Source organism: Salvelinus fontinalis, chromosome 28 (assembly GCF_029448725.1).
Source record: "Salvelinus fontinalis isolate EN_2023a chromosome 28, ASM2944872v1, whole genome shotgun sequence".
Lineage (NCBI taxonomy): Eukaryota > Metazoa > Chordata > Actinopteri > Salmoniformes > Salmonidae > Salvelinus > Salvelinus fontinalis.
The window spans coordinates 48,894,531-48,918,169 of record NC_074692.1 but is presented as its reverse complement, the minus strand read 5'-3'; the positions used below and the strand labels follow the sequence as shown (position 1 = coordinate 48,918,169).

Here is a 23,639-nt window from a genome sequence, read left to right as displayed (position 1 = left end):
AGAGATACTGCAGGAGAGAGAGTACAGGTAACCTCTGACCTCTAATCGTGACCTGTTTAGAAACCACAGGGCCTGGACCCCACAGAGATACTGCAGGAGAGAGAGTACAGGTAACCTCTGACCTCTAATCGTGACCTGTTTAGAAACCACAGGGCCTGGACCCCACAGAGATACTGCAGGAGAGAGAGTACAGGTAACCTCTGACCTCTAATCGGGACCTGTTTAGAAACCACAGGGCCTGGACCCCACAGAGATCCTGCAGGAGAGAGAGTACAGGTAACCTCTGACCTCTAATCGTGACCTGTTTAGAAACCACAGGGCCTGGACCCCACAGAGATACTGCAGGAGAGAGAGTACAGGTAACCTCTGACCTCTAATCGTGACCTGTTTAGAAACCACAGTCCCTGGACCCCACAGAGATACTGCAGGAGAGAGAGTACAGGTAACCTCTGACCTCTAATCGTGACCTGTTTAGAAACCACAGGGCCTGGACCCCACAGAGATACTGCAGGAGAGAGAGTACAGGTAACCTCTGACCTCTAATCGTGACCTGTTTAGAAACCACAGGGCCTGGACCCCACAGAGATACTGCAGGAGAGAGAGTACAGGTAACCTCTGACCTCTAATTGTGACCTGTTTAGAAACCACAGGGCCTGGACCCCACAGAGATACTGCAGGAGAGAGAGTACAGGTAACCTCTGACCTCTAATCGTGACCTGTTTAGAAACCACAGGGCCTGGACCCCACAGAGATCCTGCAGGAGAGAGAGTACAGGTAACCTCTGACCTCTAATCGTGACCTGTTTAGAAACCACAGGGCCTGGACCCCACAGAGATCCTGCAGGAGAGAGAGTACAGGTAACCTCTGACCTCTAATCGTGACCTGTTTAGAAACCACAGGGCCTGGACCCCACAGAGATACTGCAGGAGAGAGAGTACAGGTAACCTCTGACCTCTAATCGTGACCTGTTTAGAAACCACAGGGCCTGGACCCCACAAAGATCCTGCAGGAGAGAGAGTACAGGTAACCTCTGACCTCTAATCGTGACCTGTTTAGAAACCACAGGGCCTGGACCCCACAGAGATACTGCAGGAGAGAGAGTACAGGTAACCTCTGACCTCTAATCGTGACCTGTTTAGAAACCACAGGGCCTGGACCCCACAGAGATACTGCAGGAGAGAGAGTACAGGTAACCTCTGACCTCTAATCGTGACCTGTTTAGAAACCACAGGGCCTGGACCCCACATTACCTCATCATTATCCTACCACTCTCCCCACGGGCACTACCTCATCATTATCCTACCACTCTCCCCATGGGCACTACCTCATCATTATCCTACCACTCTCTCCATGGGCACTACCTCATCATTATCCTACCACTCTCCCCATGGGCACTCCCTCATCATCATCCTACCACTCTCCCCACGGGCACTACCTCATCATTATTCTACCACTCTCCCCATGGGCACTACCTCATCATCATCCTACCACATCCCCCATGGGCACTACCTCATCATTATCCTACCACATCCCCCATGGGCACTACCTCATCATTATCCTACCACTCTCCCCATGGGCACTACCTCATCATTATCCTACCACTCTCCCCATGGGCACTACCTCATCATCATCCCACCACTCTCCCCATGGGCACTACCTCATCATCATCCTACCACTCTCCCCACGGGCACTACCTCATCATTATCCTACCACTCTCCCCATGGGCACTACCTCATCATCATCCCACCACTCTCCCCATGGGCACTACCTCATCATTATCCTACCACTCTCCCCATGGGCACTACCTCATCATTATCCTACCACTCTCCCCATGGGCACTACCTCATCATTATCCTACCACTCTCCCCATGGGCACGACCTCATCATCATCCTACCACTCTCCCCACGGGCACTACCTCATCATTATCCTACCACTCTCCCCATGGGCACTACCTCATCATTATCCTACCACTCTCCCCATGGGCACTACCTCATCATTATCCTACCACTCTCCCCATGGGCACTACCTCATCATCATCCTACCACTCTCCCCACGGGCACTACCTCATCATTATCCTACCACTCTCCCCATGGGCACTACCTCATCATCATCCTACCACTCTCCCCATGGGCACTACCTCATCATTATCCTACCACTCTCCCCATGGGCACTACCTCATCATTATCCTACCACTCTCCCCATGGGCACGACCTCATCATCATCCTACCACTCTCCCCACGGGCACTACCTCATCATTATCCTACCACTCTCCCCATGGGCACTACCTCATCATTATCCTACCACTCTCCCCATGGGCACGACCTCATCATTATCCTACCACTCTCCCCACGGGTACTCCCTCATCATCATCCTACCACATCCCCCATGGGCACTACCTCATCATTATCCTACCACATCCCCCATGGGCACTACCTCATCATTATCCTACCACTCTCCCCATGGGCACTACCTCATCATTATCCTACCACTCTCCCCATGGGCACTACCTCATCATCATCCCACCACTCTCCCCATGGGCACTACCTCATCATCATCCTACCACTCTCCCCACGGGCACTACCTCATCATTATCCTACCACTCTCCCCATGGGCACTACCTCATCATCATCCCACCACTCTCCCCATGGGCACTACCTCATCATTATCCTACCACTCTCCCCATGGGCACTACCTCATCATTATCCTACCACTCTCCCCATGGGCACTACCTCATCATTATCCTACCACTCTCCCCATGGGCACGACCTCATCATCATCCTACCACTCTCCCCACGGGCACTACCTCATCATTATCCTACCACTCTCCCCATGGGCACTACCTCATCATTATCCTACCACTCTCCCCATGGGCACTACCTCATCATTATCCTACCACTCTCCCCATGGGCACTACCTCATCATTATCCTACCACTCTCCCCATGGGCACTACCTCATCATTATCCTACCACTCTCTCCATGGGCACTACCTCATCATTATCCTACCACTCTCCCCATGGGCACTACCTCATCATTATCCTACCACTCTCCCCATGGGCACTACCTCATCATCATCCTACCACTCTCCCCACGGGCACTACCTCATCATTATCCTACCACTCTCTCCATGGGCACTACCTCATCATTATCCTACCACTCTCCCCATGGGCACTACCTCATCATTATCCTACCACTCTCTCCATGGGCACTACCTCATCATTATCCTACCACTCTCTCCATGGGCACTACCTCATCATTATCCTACCACTCTCCCCATGGGCACTACCTCATCATTATCCTACCACTCTCTCCATGGGCACTACCTCATCATTATCCTACCACTCTCCCCACGGCACTACCTCATCATTATCCTACCACTCTCCCCATGGGCACGACCTCATCATCATCCTACCACTCTCCCCACGGGCACTACCTCATCATTATCCTACCACTCTCCCCACGGGTACTACCTCATCATCATCCTACCACTCTCCCCATGGGCACTACCTCATCATTATCCTACCACTCTCCCCATGGGCACGACCTCATCATTATCCTACCACTCTCCCCATGGGCACTACCTCATCATTATCCTACCACTCTCTCCATGGGCACTACCTCATCATTATCCTACCACTCTCCCCATGGGCACTACCTCATCATCATCCTACCACTCTCCCCACGGGCACTACCTCATCATTATCCTACCACTCTCTCCATGGGCACTACCTCATCATTATCCTACCACTCTCCCCATGGGCACTACCTCATCATTATCCTACCACTCTCTCCATGGGCACTACCTCATCATTATCCTACCACTCTCCCCATGGGCACTACCTCATCATTATCCTACCACTCTCCCCATGGGCACTACCTCATCATCATCCTACCACTCTCCCCATGGGCACTACCTCATCATTATCCTACCACTCTCCCCACGGGCACTACCTCATCATCATCCTACCACTCTCTCCATGGGCACTACCTCATCATTATCCTACCACTCTCCCCATGGGCACTCCCTCATCATCATCCTACCACTCTCCCCACGGGCACTACCTCATCATTATTCTACCACTCTCCCCATGGGCACTACCTCATCATCATCCTACCACATCCCCCATGGGCACTACCTCATCATTATCCTACCACATCCCCCATGGGCACTACCTCATCATTATCCTACCACTCTCCCCATGGGCACTACCTCATCATTATCCTACCACTCTCCCCATGGGCACTACCTCATCATCATCCCACCACTCTCCCCATGGGCACTACCTCATCATCATCCTACCACTCTCCCCACGGGCACTACCTCATCATTATCCTACCACTCTCCCCATGGGCACTACCTCATCATCATCCCACCACTCTCCCCATGGGCACTACCTCATCATTATCCTACCACTCTCCCCATGGGCACTACCTCATCATTATCCTACCACTCTCCCCATGGGCACTACCTCATCATTATCCTACCACTCTCCCCATGGGCACGACCTCATCATCATCCTACCACTCTCCCCACGGGCACTACCTCATCATTATCCTACCACTCTCCCCATGGGCACTACCTCATCATTATCCTACCACTCTCCCCATGGGCACTACCTCATCATTATCCTACCACTCTCCCCATGGGCACTACCTCATCATTATCCTACCACTCTCCCCATGGGCACTACCTCATCATTATCCTACCACTCTCTCCATGGGCACTACCTCATCATTATCCTACCACTCTCCCCATGGGCACTACCTCATCATTATCCTACCACTCTCCCCATGGGCACTACCTCATCATCATCCTACCACTCTCCCCACGGGCACTACCTCATCATTATCCTACCACTCTCTCCATGGGCACTACCTCATCATTATCCTACCACTCTCCCCATGGGCACTACCTCATCATTATCCTACCACTCTCTCCATGGGCACTACCTCATCATTATCCTACCACTCTCTCCATGGGCACTACCTCATCATTATCCTACCACTCTCCCCATGGGCACTACCTCATCATTATCCTACCACTCTCTCCATGGGCACTACCTCATCATTATCCTACCACTCTCCCCACGGCACTACCTCATCATTATCCTACCACTCTCCCCATGGGCACGACCTCATCATCATCCTACCACTCTCCCCACGGGCACTACCTCATCATTATCCTACCACTCTCCCCACGGGTACTACCTCATCATCATCCTACCACTCTCCCCATGGGCACTACCTCATCATTATCCTACCACTCTCCCCATGGGCACGACCTCATCATTATCCTACCACTCTCCCCATGGGCACTACCTCATCATTATCCTACCACTCTCTCCATGGGCACTACCTCATCATTATCCTACCACTCTCCCCATGGGCACTACCTCATCATCATCCTACCACTCTCCCCACGGGCACTACCTCATCATTATCCTACCACTCTCTCCATGGGCACTACCTCATCATTATCCTACCACTCTCCCCATGGGCACTACCTCATCATTATCCTACCACTCTCTCCATGGGCACTACCTCATCATTATCCTACCACTCTCCCCATGGGCACTACCTCATCATTATCCTACCACTCTCCCCATGGGCACTACCTCATCATCATCCTACCACTCTCCCCATGGGCACTACCTCATCATTATCCTACCACTCTCCCCATGGGCACTACCTCATCATTATCCTACCACTCTCCCCATGGGCACTACCTCATCATTATCCTACCACTCTCTCCATGGGCACTACCTCATCATTATCCTACCACTCTCCCCATGGGCACTACCTCATCATTATCCTACCACTCTCCCCATGGGCACTACCTCATCATTCTCTCCTCCCCAGGCTGCAGGCCCGTATCGCCCACCGGATCCGGGAGCTGGAGAGTCTCCCCGGAGCTCTGCCTCCGGACCTGAGGAGTAAAGCCACGGTGGAACTCAAGGCTCTGAGACTTCTCAACTTCCAGCGACAGGTATGACGTCACCTCGGCAACACTAACATCTAGACCCAGACTAGCAACGCTGTCATCAGCCAAATGAAAGAACCCAGCCCATCATTGTCATGTATCAGATGTAGCTGGTTAGCATTTTCCTAATGTCATACACATTCCTCCTCTCCTCCTATAGCTGCGTCAGGATGTGGTCCAGTGTATGCGTAGAGACACCACCCTGGAGACGGCCCTGAACTCCAAGGCTTACAAGAGGAGCAAGCGCCAGACGCTGAGGGAGGCTCGCATGACGGAGAAACTGGAGAAACAGCAGAAGATGGAACAGGAGAGGAAACGTAGACAGAAACACCAGGTGAGTGAACTCTCTGGACAATTACCTGTTCCATGTTCTGCTGAACAGCTAACACACACTCAGACAGAAACACCAGAGGTCTCTTCACAGTCCCCAAGGTCGTCTTTCATGAGATAGTGCCCTGTGAGGCTCACCTAAGGAGTCATATTTACACTTGACCACATCTCTGTGGTCAGTGTAACAAAATCCACTTCCTTTAGCTCTGTCTGAACCTTCACCTTGTTGAACAAGGTAGGGACCGCTGTTTCAGATAAATACTTTCTGCCTGGTAACTCGTATAGTTTGTTTGGCGATGCGATGTATTTTGTTGCTCCGAGAGCCATCTTTTTCACCTAACTCCTCCGATCTATTGAACAATGAAGAAGACCAGCGATGAAGGGCAGAGGTTACCCATCTACCCCCACCCTATAAGCTATAATATATATAGGTACCCCCAGTCCCCACTTTTCATCCCACCCCCGTTGAATGAACTGAATTGATCTTCACCCAGTGCATACAGCGGATTTTGTGATTGTGGCGCAGATAGTTGGAAAAGGGGGACATGTATTTCCATTTTAATAGGCAGACTAAGTTAGCAGAATAATATCAATAGTTAACACTCCTCCTATGGGTAACGTATATCTACATTAAATAAAGTCGCTAAAACATTTTATTTATGGTTTTGATGGTTATTTTATTTTCATCCAAAACCGCCAATGTCACAGTTAAGAAATTACCATTAACAGCCCTAATAATGATGTTCCCCCTCTGTTTCCCATGGTAACACGTTCTTCCTTTGTCTTGTTGTCAGGAGTATCTGAGCAGCATCTTGCAGCATGCGAAGGACTTCAAGGACTACCACCGCTCTATCACTGCCAAGATGCAGAAGCAGAACAAGGCCATCACCACCTGGCACACGAACACAGAGAGAGAACAGAAGAAAGAGACAGAGAGGATCGAGAAGGAGAGGATGAGTAGACTTATGGTGAGTTAGAGGAGAGGATGAGGAGGAGAGGATGAGTAGACTTATGGTGAGTTAGAGGAGAGGATGAGGAGGAGAGGATGAGTAGACTTATGGTGAGTTAGAGGAGAGGATGAGGAGGAGAGGATGAGGAGGAGAGGATGAGTAGACTTATGGTGAGTTAGAGGAGAGGAGGAGGGGGGGAGGATGAGTAGACTTATGGTGAGTTAGAGGAGAGGATGAGGAGGAGAGGATGAGTAGACTTATGGTGAGTTAGAGGAGGAGGAGGAGAGGATGAGGAGGAGAGGATGAGTAGACTTATGGTGAGTTAGAGGAGAGGATGAGTAGGAGAGGATGAGTAGACTTATGGTGAGTTAGAGGAGAGGATGAGGAGGAGAGGATGAGGAGGAGAGGATGAGTAGACTTATGGTGAGTTAGAGGAGAGGAGGAGGAGGAGAGGATGAGTAGACTTATGGTGAGTTAGAGGAGGAGGATGAGGAGGGGGAGGATGAGTAGACTTATGGTGAGTTAGAGGAGAGGATGAGGAGGAGAGGATGAGTAGACTTATGGTGAGTTAGAGGAGAGGATGAGGAGGAGAGGATGAGGAGGAGAGGATGAGTAGACTTATGGTGAGTTAGAGGAGAGGAGGAGGAGGAGAGGATGAGTAGACTTATGGTGAGTTAGAGGAGGAGGATGAGGAGGGGGAGGATGAGTAGACTTATGGTGAGTTAGAGGAGAGGATGAGTAGACTTATGGTGAGTTAGAGGAGGAGGATGAGGAGGAGAGGATGAGTAGACTTATGGTGAGTTAGAGGAGAGGATGAGTAGACTTATGGTGAGTTAGAGGAGAGGATGAGTAGACTTATGGTGAGTTAGAGGAGAGGATGAGGAGGGGATGAGGAGGAGAGGATGAGTAGACTTATGGTGAGTTAGAGGAGAGGATGAGTAGACTTATGGTGAGTTAGAGGAGAGGATGAGGAGGGGAGGATGAGTAGACTTATGGTGAGTTAGAGGAGAGGATGAGGAGGGGAGGAGGAGTAGACTTATGGTGAGTTAGAGGAGGAGGATGAGGATGGGAGGAGGAGTAGACTTATGGTGAGTTAGAGGAGAGGATGAGGAGGGGAGGAGGAGTAGACTTATGGTGAGTTAGAGGAGGAGGATGAGGAGGGGAGGATGAGTAGACTTATGGTGAGTTAGAGGAGAGGATGAGGAGGGGAGGAGGAGTAGACTTATGGTGAGTTAGAGGAGAGGAGGAGGGGGGGAGGAGGAGTAGACCTATGGTGAGTTAGAGGAGAGGATGAGGAGGAGAGGATGAGTAGACTTATGGTGAGTTAGAGGAGAGGATGAGGAGGGGAGGAGGAGTAGACTTATGGTGAGTTAGAGGAGAGGATGAGGAGGAGAGGATGAGTAGACTTATGGTGAGGAGGAGGATGAGGAGGAGAGGATGAGTAGACTTATGGTGAGTTAGAGGAGGAGGATGAGGAGGGGAGGATGAGTAGACTTATGGTGAGTTAGAGGAGAGGAGGAGGGGGGGAGGATGAGTAGACTTATGGTGAGTTAGAGGAGAGGAGGAGGGGGGGAGGATGAGTAGACTTATGGTGAGTTAGAGGAGGAGGATGAGGAGGAGAGGATGAGTAGACTTATGGTGAGTTAGAGGAGAGGAGGAGGAGGAGAGGATGAGTAGACTTATGGTGAGTTAGAGGAGGAGGATGAGGAGGAGAGGATGAGTAGACTTATGGTGAGTTAGAGGAGAGGATGAGTAGACTTATGGTGAGTTAGAGGAGAGGATGAGTAGACTTATGGTGAGTTAGAGGAGAGGATGAGTAGACTTATGGTGAGTTAGAGGAGAGGATGAGGAGGAGAGGATGAGTAGACTTATGGTGAGTTAGAGGAGAGGATGAGTAGACTTATGGTGAGTTAGAGGAGAGGATGAGTAGACTTATGGTGAGTTAGAGGAGAGGATGAGGAGGAGAGGATGAGTAGACTTATGGTGAGTTAGAGGAGAGGATGAGTAGACTTATGGTGAGTTAGAGGAGAGGATGAGGAGGGGAGGATGAGTAGACTTATGGTGAGTTAGAGGAGAGGATGAGGAGGAGAGGATGAGTAGACTTATGGTGAGTTAGAGGAAAGGATGAGGAGGGGAGGAGGAGTAGACTTATGGTGAGTTAGAGGAGAGGATGAGGAGGAGAGGATGAGTAGACATGGTGAGTTAGAGGAGGAGGATGAGGAGGAGAGGATGAGTAGACTTATGGTGAGTTAGAGGAGGAGGATGAGGAGGGGAGGATGAGTAGACTTATGGTGAGTTAGAGGAGAGGATGAGTAGACTTATGGTGAGTTAGAGGAGGAGGATGAGGAGGAGAGGATGAGTAGACTTATGGTGAGTTAGAGGAGAGGATGAGTAGACTTATGGTGAGTTAGAGGAGAGGATGAGTAGACTTATGGTGAGTTAGAGGAGAGGATGAGGAGGGGATGAGGAGGAGAGGATGAGTAGACTTATGGTGAGTTAGAGGAGAGGATGAGTAGACTTATGGTGAGTTAGAGGAGAGGATGAGGAGGGGAGGATGAGTAGACTTATGGTGAGTTAGAGGAGAGGATGAGGAGGGGAGGAGGAGTAGACTTATGGTGAGTTAGAGGAGGAGGATGAGGAGGGGAGGAGGAGTAGACTTATGGTGAGTTAGAGGAGAGGATGAGGAGGGGAGGAGGAGTAGACTTATGGTGAGTTAGAGGAGGAGGATGAGGAGGGGAGGATGAGTAGACTTATGGTGAGTTAGAGGAGAGGAGGAGGGGGGGAGGAGGAGTAGACCTATGGTGAGTTAGAGGAGAGGATGAGGAGGAGAGGATGAGTAGACTTATGGTGAGTTAGAGGAGAGGATGAGGAGGGGAGGAGGAGTAGACTTATGGTGAGTTAGAGGAGAGGATGAGGAGGAGAGGATGAGTAGACTTATGGTGAGTTAGAGGAGGAGGATGAGGAGGAGAGGATGAGTAGACTTATGGTGAGTTAGAGGAGGAGGATGAGGAGGGGAGGATGAGTAGACTTATGGTGAGTTAGAGGAGGAGGATGAGGAGGGGAGGATGAGTAGACTTATGGTGAGTTAGAGGAGAGGAGGAGGAGGAGAGGATGAGTAGACTTATGGTGAGTTAGAGGAGAGGAGTAGGAGGAGAGGATGAGTAGACTTATGGTGAGTTAGAGGAGGAGGATGAGGAGGGGGAGGATGAGTAGACTTATGGTGAGTTAGAGGAGAGGATGAGTAGACTTATGGTGAGTTAGAGGAGGAGGATGAGGAGGAGAGGATGAGGAGGAGAGGATGAGTAGACTTATGGTGAGTTAGAGGAGAGGATGAGTAGACTTATGGTGAGTTAGAGGAGAGGATGAGTAGACTTATGGTGAGTTAGAGGAGAGGATGAGTAGACTTATGGTGAGTTAGAGGAGAGGATGAGGAGGAGAGGATGAGTAGACTTATGGTGAGTTAGAGGAGAGGATGAGTAGACTTATGGTGAGTTAGAGGAGAGGATGAGTAGACTTATGGTGAGTTAGAGGAGAGGATGAGGAGGAGAGGATGAGTAGACTTATGGTGAGTTAGAGGAGAGGATGAGTAGACTTATGGTGAGTTAGAGGAGAGGATGAGGAGGGGAGGAGGAGTAGACTTATGGTGAGTTAGAGGAGGAGGATGAGGAGGGGAGGATGAGTAGACTTATGGTGAGTTAGAGGAGAGGAGGAGGAGGAGAGGATGAGTAGACTTATGGTGAGTTAGAGGAGAGGAGGAGGAGGAGAGGATGAGTAGACTTATGGTGAGTTAGAGGAGGAGGATGAGGAGGGGGAGGATGAGTAGACTTATGGTGAGTTAGAGGAGAGGATGAGTAGACTTATGGTGAGTTAGAGGAGGAGGATGAGGAGGAGAGGATGAGTAGACTTATGGTGAGTTAGAGGAGAGGATGAGTAGACTTATGGTGAGTTAGAGGAGAGGATGAGGAGGAGAGGATGAGTAGACTTATGGTGAGTTAGAGGAGAGGATGAGTAGACTTATGGTGAGTTAGAGGAGAGGATGAGGAGGAGAGGATGAGTAGACTTATGGTGAGATAGAGGAGAGGATGAGTAGACTTATGGTGAGTTAGAGGAGAGGATGAGTAGACTTATGGTGAGTTAGAGGAGAGGATGAGGAGGAGAGGATGAGTAGACTTATGGTGAGATAGAGGAGAGGAGGAGGAGGAGAGGATGAGCAGACTTATGGTGAGTTAGAGGAGAGGATGAGTAGACTTATGGTGAGTTAGAGGAGAGGATGAGGAGGAGAGGATGAGTAGACTTATGGTGAGATAGAGGAGGAGGAGGAGAGGATGAGCAGACTTATGGTGAGTTAGAGGAGAGGAGGAGGAGGAGAGGATGAGCAGACTTATGGTGAGTTAGAGGAGGAGGATGAGGAGGGGGAGGATGAGTAGACTTATGGTGAGTTAGAGGAGAGGATGAGTAGACTTATGGTGAGTTAGAGGAGGAGGATGAGGAGGAGAGGATGAGTAGACTTATGGTGAGTTAGAGGAGAGGATGAGTAGACTTATGGTGAGTTAGAGGAGAGGATGAGGAGGAGAGGATGAGTAGACTTATGGTGAGTTAGAGGAGAGGATGAGTAGACTTATGGTGAGTTAGAGGAGAGGATGAGGAGGAGAGGATGAGTAGACTTATGGTGAGATAGAGGAGAGGATGAGGAGGAGAGGATGAGTAGACTTATGGTGAGTTAGAGGAGAGGATGAGGAGGAGAGGATGAGTAGACTTATGGTGAGTTAGAGGAGGAGGAGGATGAGGAGGGGGGGATGAGTAGACTTATGGTGAGTTAGAGGAGAGGAGGAGGAGGAGGGGAGGATGAGGAGGGGAGGATGAGTAGGCTTATGGTGAGTTAGAGGAGGAGGATGAGGAGGAGAGGATGAGTAGACTTATGGTGAGTTAGAGGAGGAGGATGAAGAGGAGAGGATGAGGAGGAGAGGATGAGTAGACTTATGGTGAGTTAGAGGAGAGGATGAGGAGGGGAGGATGAGGAGGAGAGGATGAGTAGACTTATGGTGAGTTAGAGGAGAGGAGGAGGGGGGGGTTGAGGAGGAGAGGATGAGTAGACTTATGGTGAGTTAGAGGAGGAGGATGAGGAGGGGAGGATGAGTAGACTTATGGTGAGTTAGAGGAGAGGAGGAGGGGGGGAGGATGAGTAGACTTATGGTGAGTTAGAGGAGGAGGAGGAGGGGGGGAGGATGAGGAGGAGAGGATGAGTAGACTTATGGTGAGTTAGAGGAGGAGGAGGAGAGGAGGAGGGGGGGATGAGTAGACTTATGGTGAGTTAGAGGAGAGGAGGAGGGGGGGAGGATGAGGAGGAGAGGATGAGTAGACTTATGGTGAGTTAGAGGAGAGGAGGAGGGGGGGAGGATGAGGAGGGGAGGATGAGTAGACTTATGGTGAGTTAGAGGAGAGGAGGAGGGGGGGAGGAGGAGGAGGGGAGGATGAGTAGACTTATGGTGAGTTAGAGGAGAGGGGGAGGATGAGGAGGGGAGGATGAGTAGACTAATGGTGAGTTAGAGGAGGAGGATGAGGAGGAGAGGATGAGTAGACTTATGGTGAGTTAGAGGAGAGGATGAGGGGGGGAGGATGGGGAGGAGAGGATGAGTAGACTTATGGTGAGTTAGAGGAGAGGAGGAGGAGGGGAGGATGAGGAGGGGAGGATGAGTAGACTTATGGTGAGTTAGAGGAGAGGATGAGGGGGGGAGGATGGGGAGGAGAGGATGAGTAGACTTATGGTGAGTTAGAGGAGAGGATGAGGAGGGGAGGAGGAGGGGAGGATGAGGGGTAGAGGAGGAGAGGATGGGGAGGGGAGGATGGGGAGGATGAGGAGGGGAGGATGGGGAGGAGGATGAGGAGGGGAGGATGAGGAGGAGGAGGGGAGGATGAGGAGGAGGATGAGGAGGGGAGGATGAGGAGGAGGATGAGGAGGAGGATGAGGAGGGGAGGATGGGGAGGAGGATGAGGAGGGGAGGAGGGGAGGATGAGGAGGGGAGGATGGGGAGGAGGATGAGGAGGGGAGGATGAGGAGGGGAGGATGGGGAGATGAGGAGGGGAGGAGGAGGAGGAGAGGATGAGGAGGGGAGTAGAGGAGGAGGAGGAGAGGATGAGGAGGGGAGGATGAGGAATAGCGGAGGAGGATGAGGGGTAGAGGATGAGGAGGGGAGGAGGAGGAGGAGAGGATGAGGGGTAGAGGATGAGGAGGGGAGGAGGAGGAGGAGAGGATGAGGAGGGGAGTAGAGGAGGAGGAGGGGAGGATGGGGAGGAGGATGAGGAGGGGAGGATGGGGAGGGGAGGATGAGGAGTAGAGGAGGAGAGGATGGGGAGGGGAGGATGAGGAGGAGAGGATGAGGAGGAGATGATGAGGAGTAGAGGAGGAGGAGTAGAGGAGGAGAGGATGAGGAGGAGGATGAGGAGGGGAGGATGAGTAGACTTATGGTGAGTTAGAGGAGAGGATGAGGGGGGGAGGAGGGGGAGGAGAGGATGAGTAGACTTATGGTGAGTTAGAGGAGAGGATGAGGAGGGGAGGAGGAGGGGAGGATGAGGGGTAGAGGAGGAGAGGATGGGGAGGGGAGGATGGGGAGGATGAGGAGGGGAGGATGGGGAGGAGGATGAGGAGGGGAGGATGAGGAGGAGGAGGGGAGGATGAGGAGGAGGATGAGGAGGGGAGGATGAGGAGGAGGATGAGGAGGAGGATGAGGAGGGGAGGATGGGGAGGAGGATGAGGAGGGGAGGAGGGGAGGATGAGGAGGGGAGGATGGGGAGGAGGATGAGGAGGGGAGGATGAGGAGGGGAGGATGGGGAGGAGAGGATGAGGGGTAGAGGATGAGGAGGAGAGGAGGAGGAGGAGAGGATGAGGAGGGGAGTAGAGGAGGAGGAGGAGAGGATGGGGAGGAGTAGAGGAGGAGAGGATGGGGAGGGGAGGATGAGGAGGAGAGGATGAGGAGGGGATGATGAGGAGTAGAGGAGGAGGAAGAGAGGATGAGGAGGAGAGGATGAGGAGGAGAGGATGAGGAGGGGAGTAGAGGAGGAGGAGGAGAGGATGAGGAGGGGAGAATGAGGAGGGGAGGATGAGGAGGGGAGAATGAGGAGGGGAGGATGAGGAATAGCGGAGGAGGATGAGGGGTAGAGGATGAGGAGGGGAGGAGGAGGAGGAGAGGAGGAGGAGAGGATGAGGAGGGCTACAGGAAGCTTTTAGTCCCTTTTGTTTCCCCTGTTGACCTCTAACCTTTACCCCCTGTGCAGGCGGAGGATGAGGAGGGCTACAGGAAGCTGATCGACCAGAAGAAGGACAAGCGTCTGGCGTATCTGCTGCAGCAGACTGACGAGTACGTGGCTAACCTCACTGACCTCGTCTACGAACACAAGGCTGCACAGGCCGCCAACATGAAGAAGAAGAAGAAGAAGAAGCAGAAGAAGAAGAAGGTGAGAGTTATAGTAGTTTTCCACTGGTCACAGTTCAAACCCAATGGTACCATGTTAGCAACATCATTATAGATCTGTGAGAGCTTCCTGTTAATGTACCTGTCCTCTCTGACCCATAGAATATTGATGAGAGCGGGGAAGGGATGAGTGGCATCGGGCCTGACGGGGAGGTAAGATTATAACACAACTCTGTATCCTGTATGTTCATGGTCTTTAAACATCTCTTTGTACCAGTTTGATTTCTGTAGTGGCTAAATAGGTGTGTTGTCCCTCCAGCCCGTGGATGATGTCTGTAGGAATAGTGTGTTGTCCCTCCAGCCCGTGGATGATGTCTGTAGTAACAGTGTGTCGTCCCTCCAGCCCGTGGATGATGTCTGTAGTAACAGTGTGTTGTCCCTACAGCCCATGGATGATGTCTGTAGTAACAGTGTGTCGTCCCTCCAGTCCGTGGATGATGTCTGTAGTAATAGTGTGTTGTCCCTCCAGTCCGTGGATGATGTCTGTAGTAACAGTGTGTCGTCCCTCCAGCCCGTGGATGATGTCTGTAGTAACAGTGTGTTGTCCCTACAGCCCATGGATGATGTCTGTAGTAACAGTGTGTCGTCCCTCCAGTCCGTGGATGATGTCTGTAGTAACAGTGTGTCGTCCCTCCAGCCCGTGGATGATGTCTGTAGTAACAGTGTGTCGTCCCTCCAGTCCATGGATGATGTCTGTAGTAACAGTGTGTCGTCCGTGGATGATGTCTGTAGTAACAGTGTGTCGTCCCTCCAGTCCATGGATGATGTCTGTAGTAACAGTGTGTCGTCCCTCCAGTCCGTGGATGATGTCTGTAGTAATAGTGTGTTGTCCGTGGATGATGTCTGTAGTAACAGTGTGTTGTCCCTCCAGTCCATGGATGATGTCTGTAGTAACAGTGTGTCGTCCCTCCAGTCCGTGGATGATGTCTGTAGTAACAGTATGTCGTCCCTCCAGCCCGTGGATGATGTCTGTAGTAATAGTGTGTCGTCCCTCCAGTCCGTGGATGATGTCTGTAGTAATAGTGTGTCGTCCCTCCAGTCCATGGATGATGTCTGTAGTAATAGTGTGTCGTCCCTCCAGTCCATGGATGATGTCTGTAGTAACAGTGTGTTGTCCCTCCAGTCCATGGATGATGTCTGTAGTAACAGTGTGTCGTCCCTCCAGTCCATGGATGATGTCTGTAGTAATAGTGTGTTGTCCGTGGATGATGTCTGTAGTAACAGTGTGTTGTCCCTCCAGTCCATGGATGATGTCTGTAGTAATAGTGTGTTGTCCCTCCAGCCCGTGGATGATGTCTGTAGTAACAGTGTGTTGTCCGTGGATGATGTCTGTAGTAACAGTGTGTTGTCCCTCCAGTCCATCGATGATGTCTGTAGTAATAGTGTGTTGTCCGTGGATGATGTCTGTAGTAATAGTGTGTTGTCCCTCCAGCCCGTGGATGATGTCTGTAGTAACAGTGTGTTGCCCCTCCAGCCCGTGGATGATGTCTGTAGTAACAGTGTGTTGCCCCTCCAGCCCGTGGATGATGTCTGTAGTAATAGTGTGTTGTCCCTCCAGTCCATGGATGATGTCTGTAGTAACAGTGTGTCGTCCCTCCAGCCCGTGGATGATGTCTGTAGTAACAGTGTGTTGCCCCTCCAGCCCGTGGATGATGTCTGTAGTAACAGTGTGTTGTCCCTCCAGTCCATGGATGATGTCTGTAGTAACAGTGTGTCGTCCCTCCAGCCCGTGGATGATGTCTGTAGTAATAGTGTGTCGTCCCTCCAGTCCATGGATGATGTCTGTAGTAACAGTGTGTTGTCCCTCCAGTCCATGGATGATGTCTGTAGTAACAGTGTGTTGTCCCTCCAGCCCGTGGATGATGTCTGTAGTAACAGTGTGTTGTCCGTGGATGATGTCTGTAGTAACAGTGTGTCATCCCTCCAGTCCATCGATGATGTCTGTAGTAATAGTGTGTTGTCCGTGGATGATGTCTGTAGTAATAGTGTGTTGTCCCTCCAGTCCGTGGATGATGTCTGTAGTAACAGTTTGTTGTCCCTCCAGTCCGTGGATGATGTCTGTAGTAACAGTGTGTTGTCCCTCCAGCCCGTGGATGATGTCTGTAGTAACAGTTTGTTGTCCCTCCAGTCCGTGGATGATGTCTGTAGTAACAGTGTGTTGTCCCTCCAGCCCGTGGATGATGTCTGTAGTAATAGTGTGTTGTCCGTGGATGATGTCTGTAGTAACAGTGTGTCATCCCTACAGCCCATGGATGATGTCTGTAGTAACAGTGTGTTGTCCCTCCAGTCCATGGATGATGTCTGTAGTAACAGTGTGTCATCCCTACAGCCCATGGATGATGTCTGTAGTAACAGTGTGTTGTCCGTGGATGATGTCTGTAGTAACAGTGTGTCGTCCGTGGATGATGTCTCTAGTAACAGTGTGTTGTCCCTCCAGCCCGTGGATGATGTCTGTAGTAACAGTTTGTTGTCCCTCCAGTCCGTGGATGATGTCTGTAGTAACAGTGTGTCATCCCTCCAGTCCGTGGATGATGTCTGTAGTAACAGTGTGCCGTCCCTCCAGCCCGTGGATGATGTCTGTAGTAACAGTGTGTTGGCCCTCCAGTCCGTGGATGATGTCTGTAGTAACAGTTTGTTGTCCCTCCAGTCCGTGGATGATGTCTGTAGTAACAGTGTGTCGTCCCTCCAGCCCGTGGATGATGTCTGTAGTAACAGTGTGTTGTCCCTCCAGTCCGTGGATGATGTCTGTAGTAACAGTGTGTCGTCCCTCCAGCCTGTGGATGATGTCTGTAGTAACAGTGTGTCGTCCCTCCAGCCCGTGGATGATGTCTGTAGTAACAGTGTGTTGCCCCTCCAGCCCGTGGATGATGTCTGTAGTAATAGTGTGTTGTCCGTGGATGATGTCTGTAGTAATAGTGTGTTGTCCATGGATGATGTCTGTAGTAACAGTGTGTTGTCCCTCCAGTCCATGGATGATGTCTGTAGTAATAGTGTGTTGTCCCTCCAGCCCGTGGATGATGTCTGTAGTAACAGTGTGTTGTCCGTGGATGATGTCTGTAGTAACAGTGTGTTGTTCCTCCAGTCCATCGATGATGTCTGTAGTAACAGTGTGTTGTCCCTCCAGTCCATGGATGATGTCTGTAGTAATAGTGTGTTGTCCGTGGATGATGTCTGTAGTAATAGTGTGTTGTCCCTCCAGCCCGTGGATGATGTCTGTAGTAACAGTGTGTTGCCCCTCCAGCCCGTGGATGATGTCTGTAGTAACAGTGTGTTGCCCCTCCAGCCCGTGGATGATGTCTGTAGTAATAGTGTGTTGTCCCTCCAGTCCATGGATGATGTCTGTAGTAATAGTGTGTCGTCCCTCCAGTCCATGGATGATGTCTGTAGTAACAGTGTGTCGTCCCTCCAGTCCATGGATGATGTCTGTAGTAACAGTGTGTTGTCTCTCCAGCCCGTGGATGATGTCTGTAGTAATAGTGTGTCGTCCCTCCAGTCCATGGATGATGTCTGTAGTAACAGTGTGTTGTCCCTCCAGTCCATGGATGATGTCTGTAGTAACAGTGTGTTGTCCCTCCAGCCCGTGGATGATGTCTGTAGTAACAGTGTGTTGTCCGTGGATGATGTCTGTAGTAACAGTGTGTCATCCCTCCAGTCCATCGATGATGTCTGTAGTAATAGTGTGTTGTCCGTGGATGATGTCTGTAGTAATAGTGTGTTGTCCCTCCAGTCCGTGGATGATGTCTGTAGTAACAGTTTGTTGTCCCTCCAGTCCGTGGATGATGTCTGTAGTAACAGTGTGTTGTCCCTCCACCCCGTGGATGATGTCTGTAGTAACAGTTTGTTGTCCCTCCAGTCCGTGGATGATGTCTGTAGTAACAGTGTGTTGTCCCTCCAGCCCGTGGATGATGTCTGTAGTAACAGTGTGTTGTCCCTCCAGCCCGTGGATGATGTCTGTAGTAATAGTGTGTTGTCCGTGGATGATGTCTGTAGTAACAGTGTGTCATCCCTACAGCCCATGGATGATGTCTGTAGTAACAGTGTGTTGTCCCTCCAGTCCATGGATGATGTCTGTAGTAACAGTGTGTCATCCCTACAGCCCATGGATGATGTCTGTAGTAACAGTGTGTTGTCCGTGGATGATGTCTGTAGTAACAGTGTGTCGTCCGTGGATGATGTCTCTAGTAACAGTGTGTTGTCCCTCCAGCCTGTGGATGATGTCTGTAGTAACAGTTTGTTGTCCCTCCAGTCCGTGGATGATGTCTGTAGTAACAGTGTGTCATCCCTCCAGTCCGTGGATGATGTCTGTAGTAACAGTGTGTCGTCCCTCCAGCCCGTGGATGATGTCTGTAGTAACAGTGTGTTGTCCCTCCAGTCCGTGGATGATGTCTGTAGTAACAGTGTGTCGTCCCTCCAGCCCGTGGATGATGTCTGTAGTAACAGTGTGTTGTCCCACCAGTCCGTGGATGATGTCTGTAGTAACAGTGTGTCGTCCCTCCAGCCCGTGGATGATGTCTATAGTAATAGTGTGTCATCCCTCCAGTCCGTGGATGATGTCTGTAGTAATAGTGTGTTGTCCCTCCAGCCCGTGGATGATGTCTGTAGTAACAGTGTGTTGTCCCTCCAGTCCGTGGATGATGTCTGTATTAACAGTGTGTTGTCCGTGGATGATGTCTGTAGTAACAGTGTGTTGTCCGTGGATGATGTCTGTAGTAACAGTGTGTTGCCCCTCCAGCCCGTGGATGATGTCTGTAGTAACAGTGTGTTGTCTCTCCAGCCCGTGGATGATGTCTGTAGTAACAGTGAGTCGTCCCTCCAGCCCGTGGATGATGTCTGTAGTAACAGTGTGTTGTCCCTCCAGCCCGTGGATGATGTCTGTAGTAACAGTGTGTCGTCCCTCCAGCCCGTGGATGATGTCTGTAGTAACAGTGTGTTGTCCCTCCAGCCCGTGGATGAGAGCAGTCAGATGAGTGAGCTGCCAGTGAAAGTGATCCAGACAGAAACGGGGAAGGTTCTGCAGGGACTCGACGCCCCCAAGGCCTCACAGCTGGAGGCCTGGCTAGAGATGAACCCTGGGTAAGATACGTGACAACGTCCATCATCTTTTCTAGTTTGTTGTCTTGTTTGACTTGTAACCAGTCATTTTCCTTCTTTTGATCTCAGATATGAATTAGCCCCAAGGTCAGACAGCGAGGAGAGCGGCTCAGAGTCTGAGGAGGAGGTGAGTGTCTCATCTCAGTAAAGCAGATCGAGTTATAATGAGTCAAACCCTCCAGACCTGTCAGCTCCTACAGATGTCTGACTCCTTAGGGCTTCAAACAGCCTCATCTTCCTTCTTCCTTCTTCATCTTCTTCCTGAGTATGTCCTCTGTGGAGGAGAGTATTTCCTCTGGAAGAGAGTATGTCCTCTGTGGAGGAGAGTATGTCCTCTGTGGAGGAGAGTATTTCCTCTGTGGAGGAGAGTATTTCCTCTGGAGGAGAGTATGTCCTCTGTGGAGGAGAGTATTTCCTCTGTGGAGGAGAGTATGTCCTCTGTGGAGGAGAGTATGTCCTCTGTGGAGGAGAGTATTTCCTCTGTGGAGGAGAGTATGTCCTCTGTGGAGGAGAGTATTTCCTGTGGAGGAGAGTATTTCCTCTGGAGGAGAGTATTTCCTCTGTGGAGGAGAGTATGTCCTCTGTGGAGGAGAGTATGTCCTCTGTGGAGGAGAGTATGTCCTCTGTGGAGGAGAGTATGTCCTCTGTGGAGGAGAGTATGTCCTCTGTGGAGGAGAGTATTTCCTCTGTGGAGGAGAGTATGTCCTCTGTGGAGGAGAGTATTTCCTCTGTGGAGGAGAGTATTTCCTCTGTGGAGGAGAGTATTTCCTCTGGAGGAGAGTATGTCCTCTGTGGAGGAGAGTATTTCCTCTGTGGAGGAGAGTATTTCCTCTGGAGGAGAGTATGTCCTCTGTGGAGGAGAGTATTTCCTCTGGAGGAGAGTATGTCCTCTGTGGAGGAGAGTATTTCCTCTGTGGAGGAGAGTATGTCCTCTGTGGAGGAGAGTATGTCCTCTGTGGAGGAGAGTATGTCCTCTGTGGAGGAGAGTATTTCCTCTCTGGAGGAGAGTATTTCCTCTGTGGAGGAGAGTATGTCCTCTGTGGAGGAGAGTATTTCCTCTGTGGAGGAGAGTATTTCCTCTGTGGAGGAGAGTATTTCCTCTGTGGAGGAGAGTATGTCCTCTGTGGAGGAGAGTATGTCCTCTGTGGAGGAGAGTATTTCCTCTGTGGAGGAGAGTATTTCCTCTCTGGAGGAGAGTATGTCCTCTGTGGAGGAGAGTATTTCCTCTGTGGAGGAGAGTATGTCCTCTGTGGAGGAGAGTATTTCCTCTCTGGAGGAGAGTATTTCCTCTGTGGAGGAGAGTATGTCCTCTGTGGAGGAGAGTATTTCCTCTGGAGGAGAGTATTTCCTCTGTGGAGGAGAGTATGTCCTCTGTGGAGGAGAGTATTTCCTCTCTGGAGGAGAGTATGTCCTCTGTGGAGGAGAGTATTTCCTCTGTGGAGGAGAGTATGTCCTCTGTGGAGGAGAGTATGTCCTCTGTGGAGGAGAGTATTTCCTCTGTGGAGGAGAGTATGTCCTCTGTGGAGGAGAGTATGTCCTCTGTGGAGGAGAGTATTTCCTCTGTGGAGGAGAGTATGTCCTCTGTGGAGGAGAGTATTTCCTCTGTGGAGGAGAGTATGTCCTCTGTGGAGGAGAGTATTTCCTCTGTGGAGGAGAGTATGTCCTCTGTGGAGGACAGTAGTTGCCCCATTTCTGTTTTTCTATTTTAAATGTTTTTGATACTGAATGTTGTCAGATCTTCAGTCGAAACCTAATATTAGATAAAAGGAACCTGAGTTTACAAATAACAAAACAAATGATACTTATATATTTAATTAACAACTTTACGCATCATCTAAGTGGTCCATGTCCTGAGGCAGCAGAGCATCCTCAAACCATCACACTACCACGCTGACCTCAAACCATCACACTACCACCACCATGCTGACCTCAAACCATCACACTACCACCACCATGCTGACCTCAAACCATCACACTACCACACTGATCTCAAACCATCACACTACCACCACCACACTGACCCCAAACCATCACACTACCACACTGACCCCAAACCATCACACTACCACGCTGACCTCAAACCATCACACTACCACACTGACCTCAAACCATCACACTACCACACTGACCTCAAACCATCACACTACCACCACCACACTGACCTCAAACCATCACACTACCACGCTGACCTCAAACCATCACACTACCACGCTGACCTCAAACCATCACACTACCACGCTGACCTCAAACCATCACACTACCACCACCACACTGATCTCAAACCATCACACTACCACCACCACACTGACCTCAAACCATCACACTACCACCACCATGCTGACCCCAAACCATCACACTACCACCATCACCATGCTGACCCCAAACCATCACACTACCACCACCATGCTGACCCCAAACCATCACACTACCACCACCACGCTGACCTCAAACCATCACACTACCACCACCATGCTGACCCCAAACCATCACACTACCACCACCACCATGCTGACCCCAAACCATCACACTACCACTACCACCATGCTGACCCCAAACCATCACACTACCACCACCATGCTGACCCCAAACCATCACACTACCACCACCATGCTGACCCCAAACCATCACACTACCATGCTGACCCCAAACCATCACACTACCACCACCATGCTGACCCCAAACCATCACACTACTACCACCATGCTGACCCCAAACCATCACACTACCACCACCATGCTGACCTCAAACCATCACACTACCACCACCACGCTGACCTCAAACCATCACACTACCACCACCACACTGATCTCAAACCATCACACTACCACCACCACACTGACCTCAAACCATCACACTACCACCACCACACTGACCTCAAACCATCACACTACCACGCTGACCTCAAACCATCACACTACCACGCTGACCTCAAACCATCACACTACCACGCTGACCTCAAACCATCACACTACCACCACCACACTGATCTCAAACCATCACACTACCACCACCACACTGACCTCAAACCATCACACTACCACCACCATGCTGACCCCAAACCATCACACTACCACCGTCACCATGCTGACCCCAAACCATCACACTACCACCACCATGCTGACCCCAAACCATCACACTACCACCACCATGCTGACCCCAAACCATCACACTACCACCACCACGCTGACCTCAAACCATCACACTACCACCACCATGCTGACCCCAAACCATCACACTACCACCACCACCACGCTGACCCCAAACCATCACACTACCACTACCACCATGCTGACCCCAAACCATCACACTACCACCACCATGCTGACCCCAAACCATCACACTACCACCACCATGCTGACCCCAAACCATCACACTACCACCACCATGCTGACCCCAAACCATCACACTACTACCACCATGCTGACCCCAAACCATCACACTACCACCACCATGCTGACCTCAAACCATCACACTACCACCACCATGCTGACCTCAAACCATCACACTACCACCATCACACTACCACCACCACACTGACCTCAAACCATCACACTACCACCACCATGCTGACCCCAAACCATCACACTACCACCATCACCATGCTGACCCCAAACCATCACACTACCACCACCATGCTGACCCCAAACCATCACACTACCACCACCACGCTGACCTCAAACCATCACACTACCACCACCATGCTGACCCCAAACCATCACACTACCACCACCACCATGCTGACCCCAAACCATCACACTACCACTACCACTATGCTGACCCCAAACCATCACACTACCACCACCATGCTGACCCCAAACCA

General features: G+C 51.0%; 1 protein-coding gene across 4 annotated transcripts in view; it reads left to right on the top strand.

Moving 5' to 3' along the window:
- LOC129826802 (probable global transcription activator SNF2L2) overlaps window positions 1–23,639 on the top strand; it is a 165,193-nt gene that overhangs the window by 21,653 nt on the left and 119,901 nt on the right. For all 4 annotated transcript variants that reach the window (XM_055887885.1, XM_055887886.1, XM_055887881.1 and 1 more), the window contains 7 exons: window positions 5,859–5,985; window positions 6,140–6,313; window positions 7,104–7,277; window positions 14,532–14,711; window positions 14,831–14,881; window positions 19,671–19,801; window positions 19,889–19,946. In XM_055887885.1, the coding sequence (XP_055743860.1) occupies window positions 5,859–5,985; window positions 6,140–6,313; window positions 7,104–7,277; window positions 14,532–14,711; window positions 14,831–14,881; window positions 19,671–19,801; window positions 19,889–19,946 (895 nt within the window). The remainder of the gene's footprint in view (window positions 1–5,858; window positions 5,986–6,139; window positions 6,314–7,103; window positions 7,278–14,531; window positions 14,712–14,830; window positions 14,882–19,670; window positions 19,802–19,888; window positions 19,947–23,639) is intronic.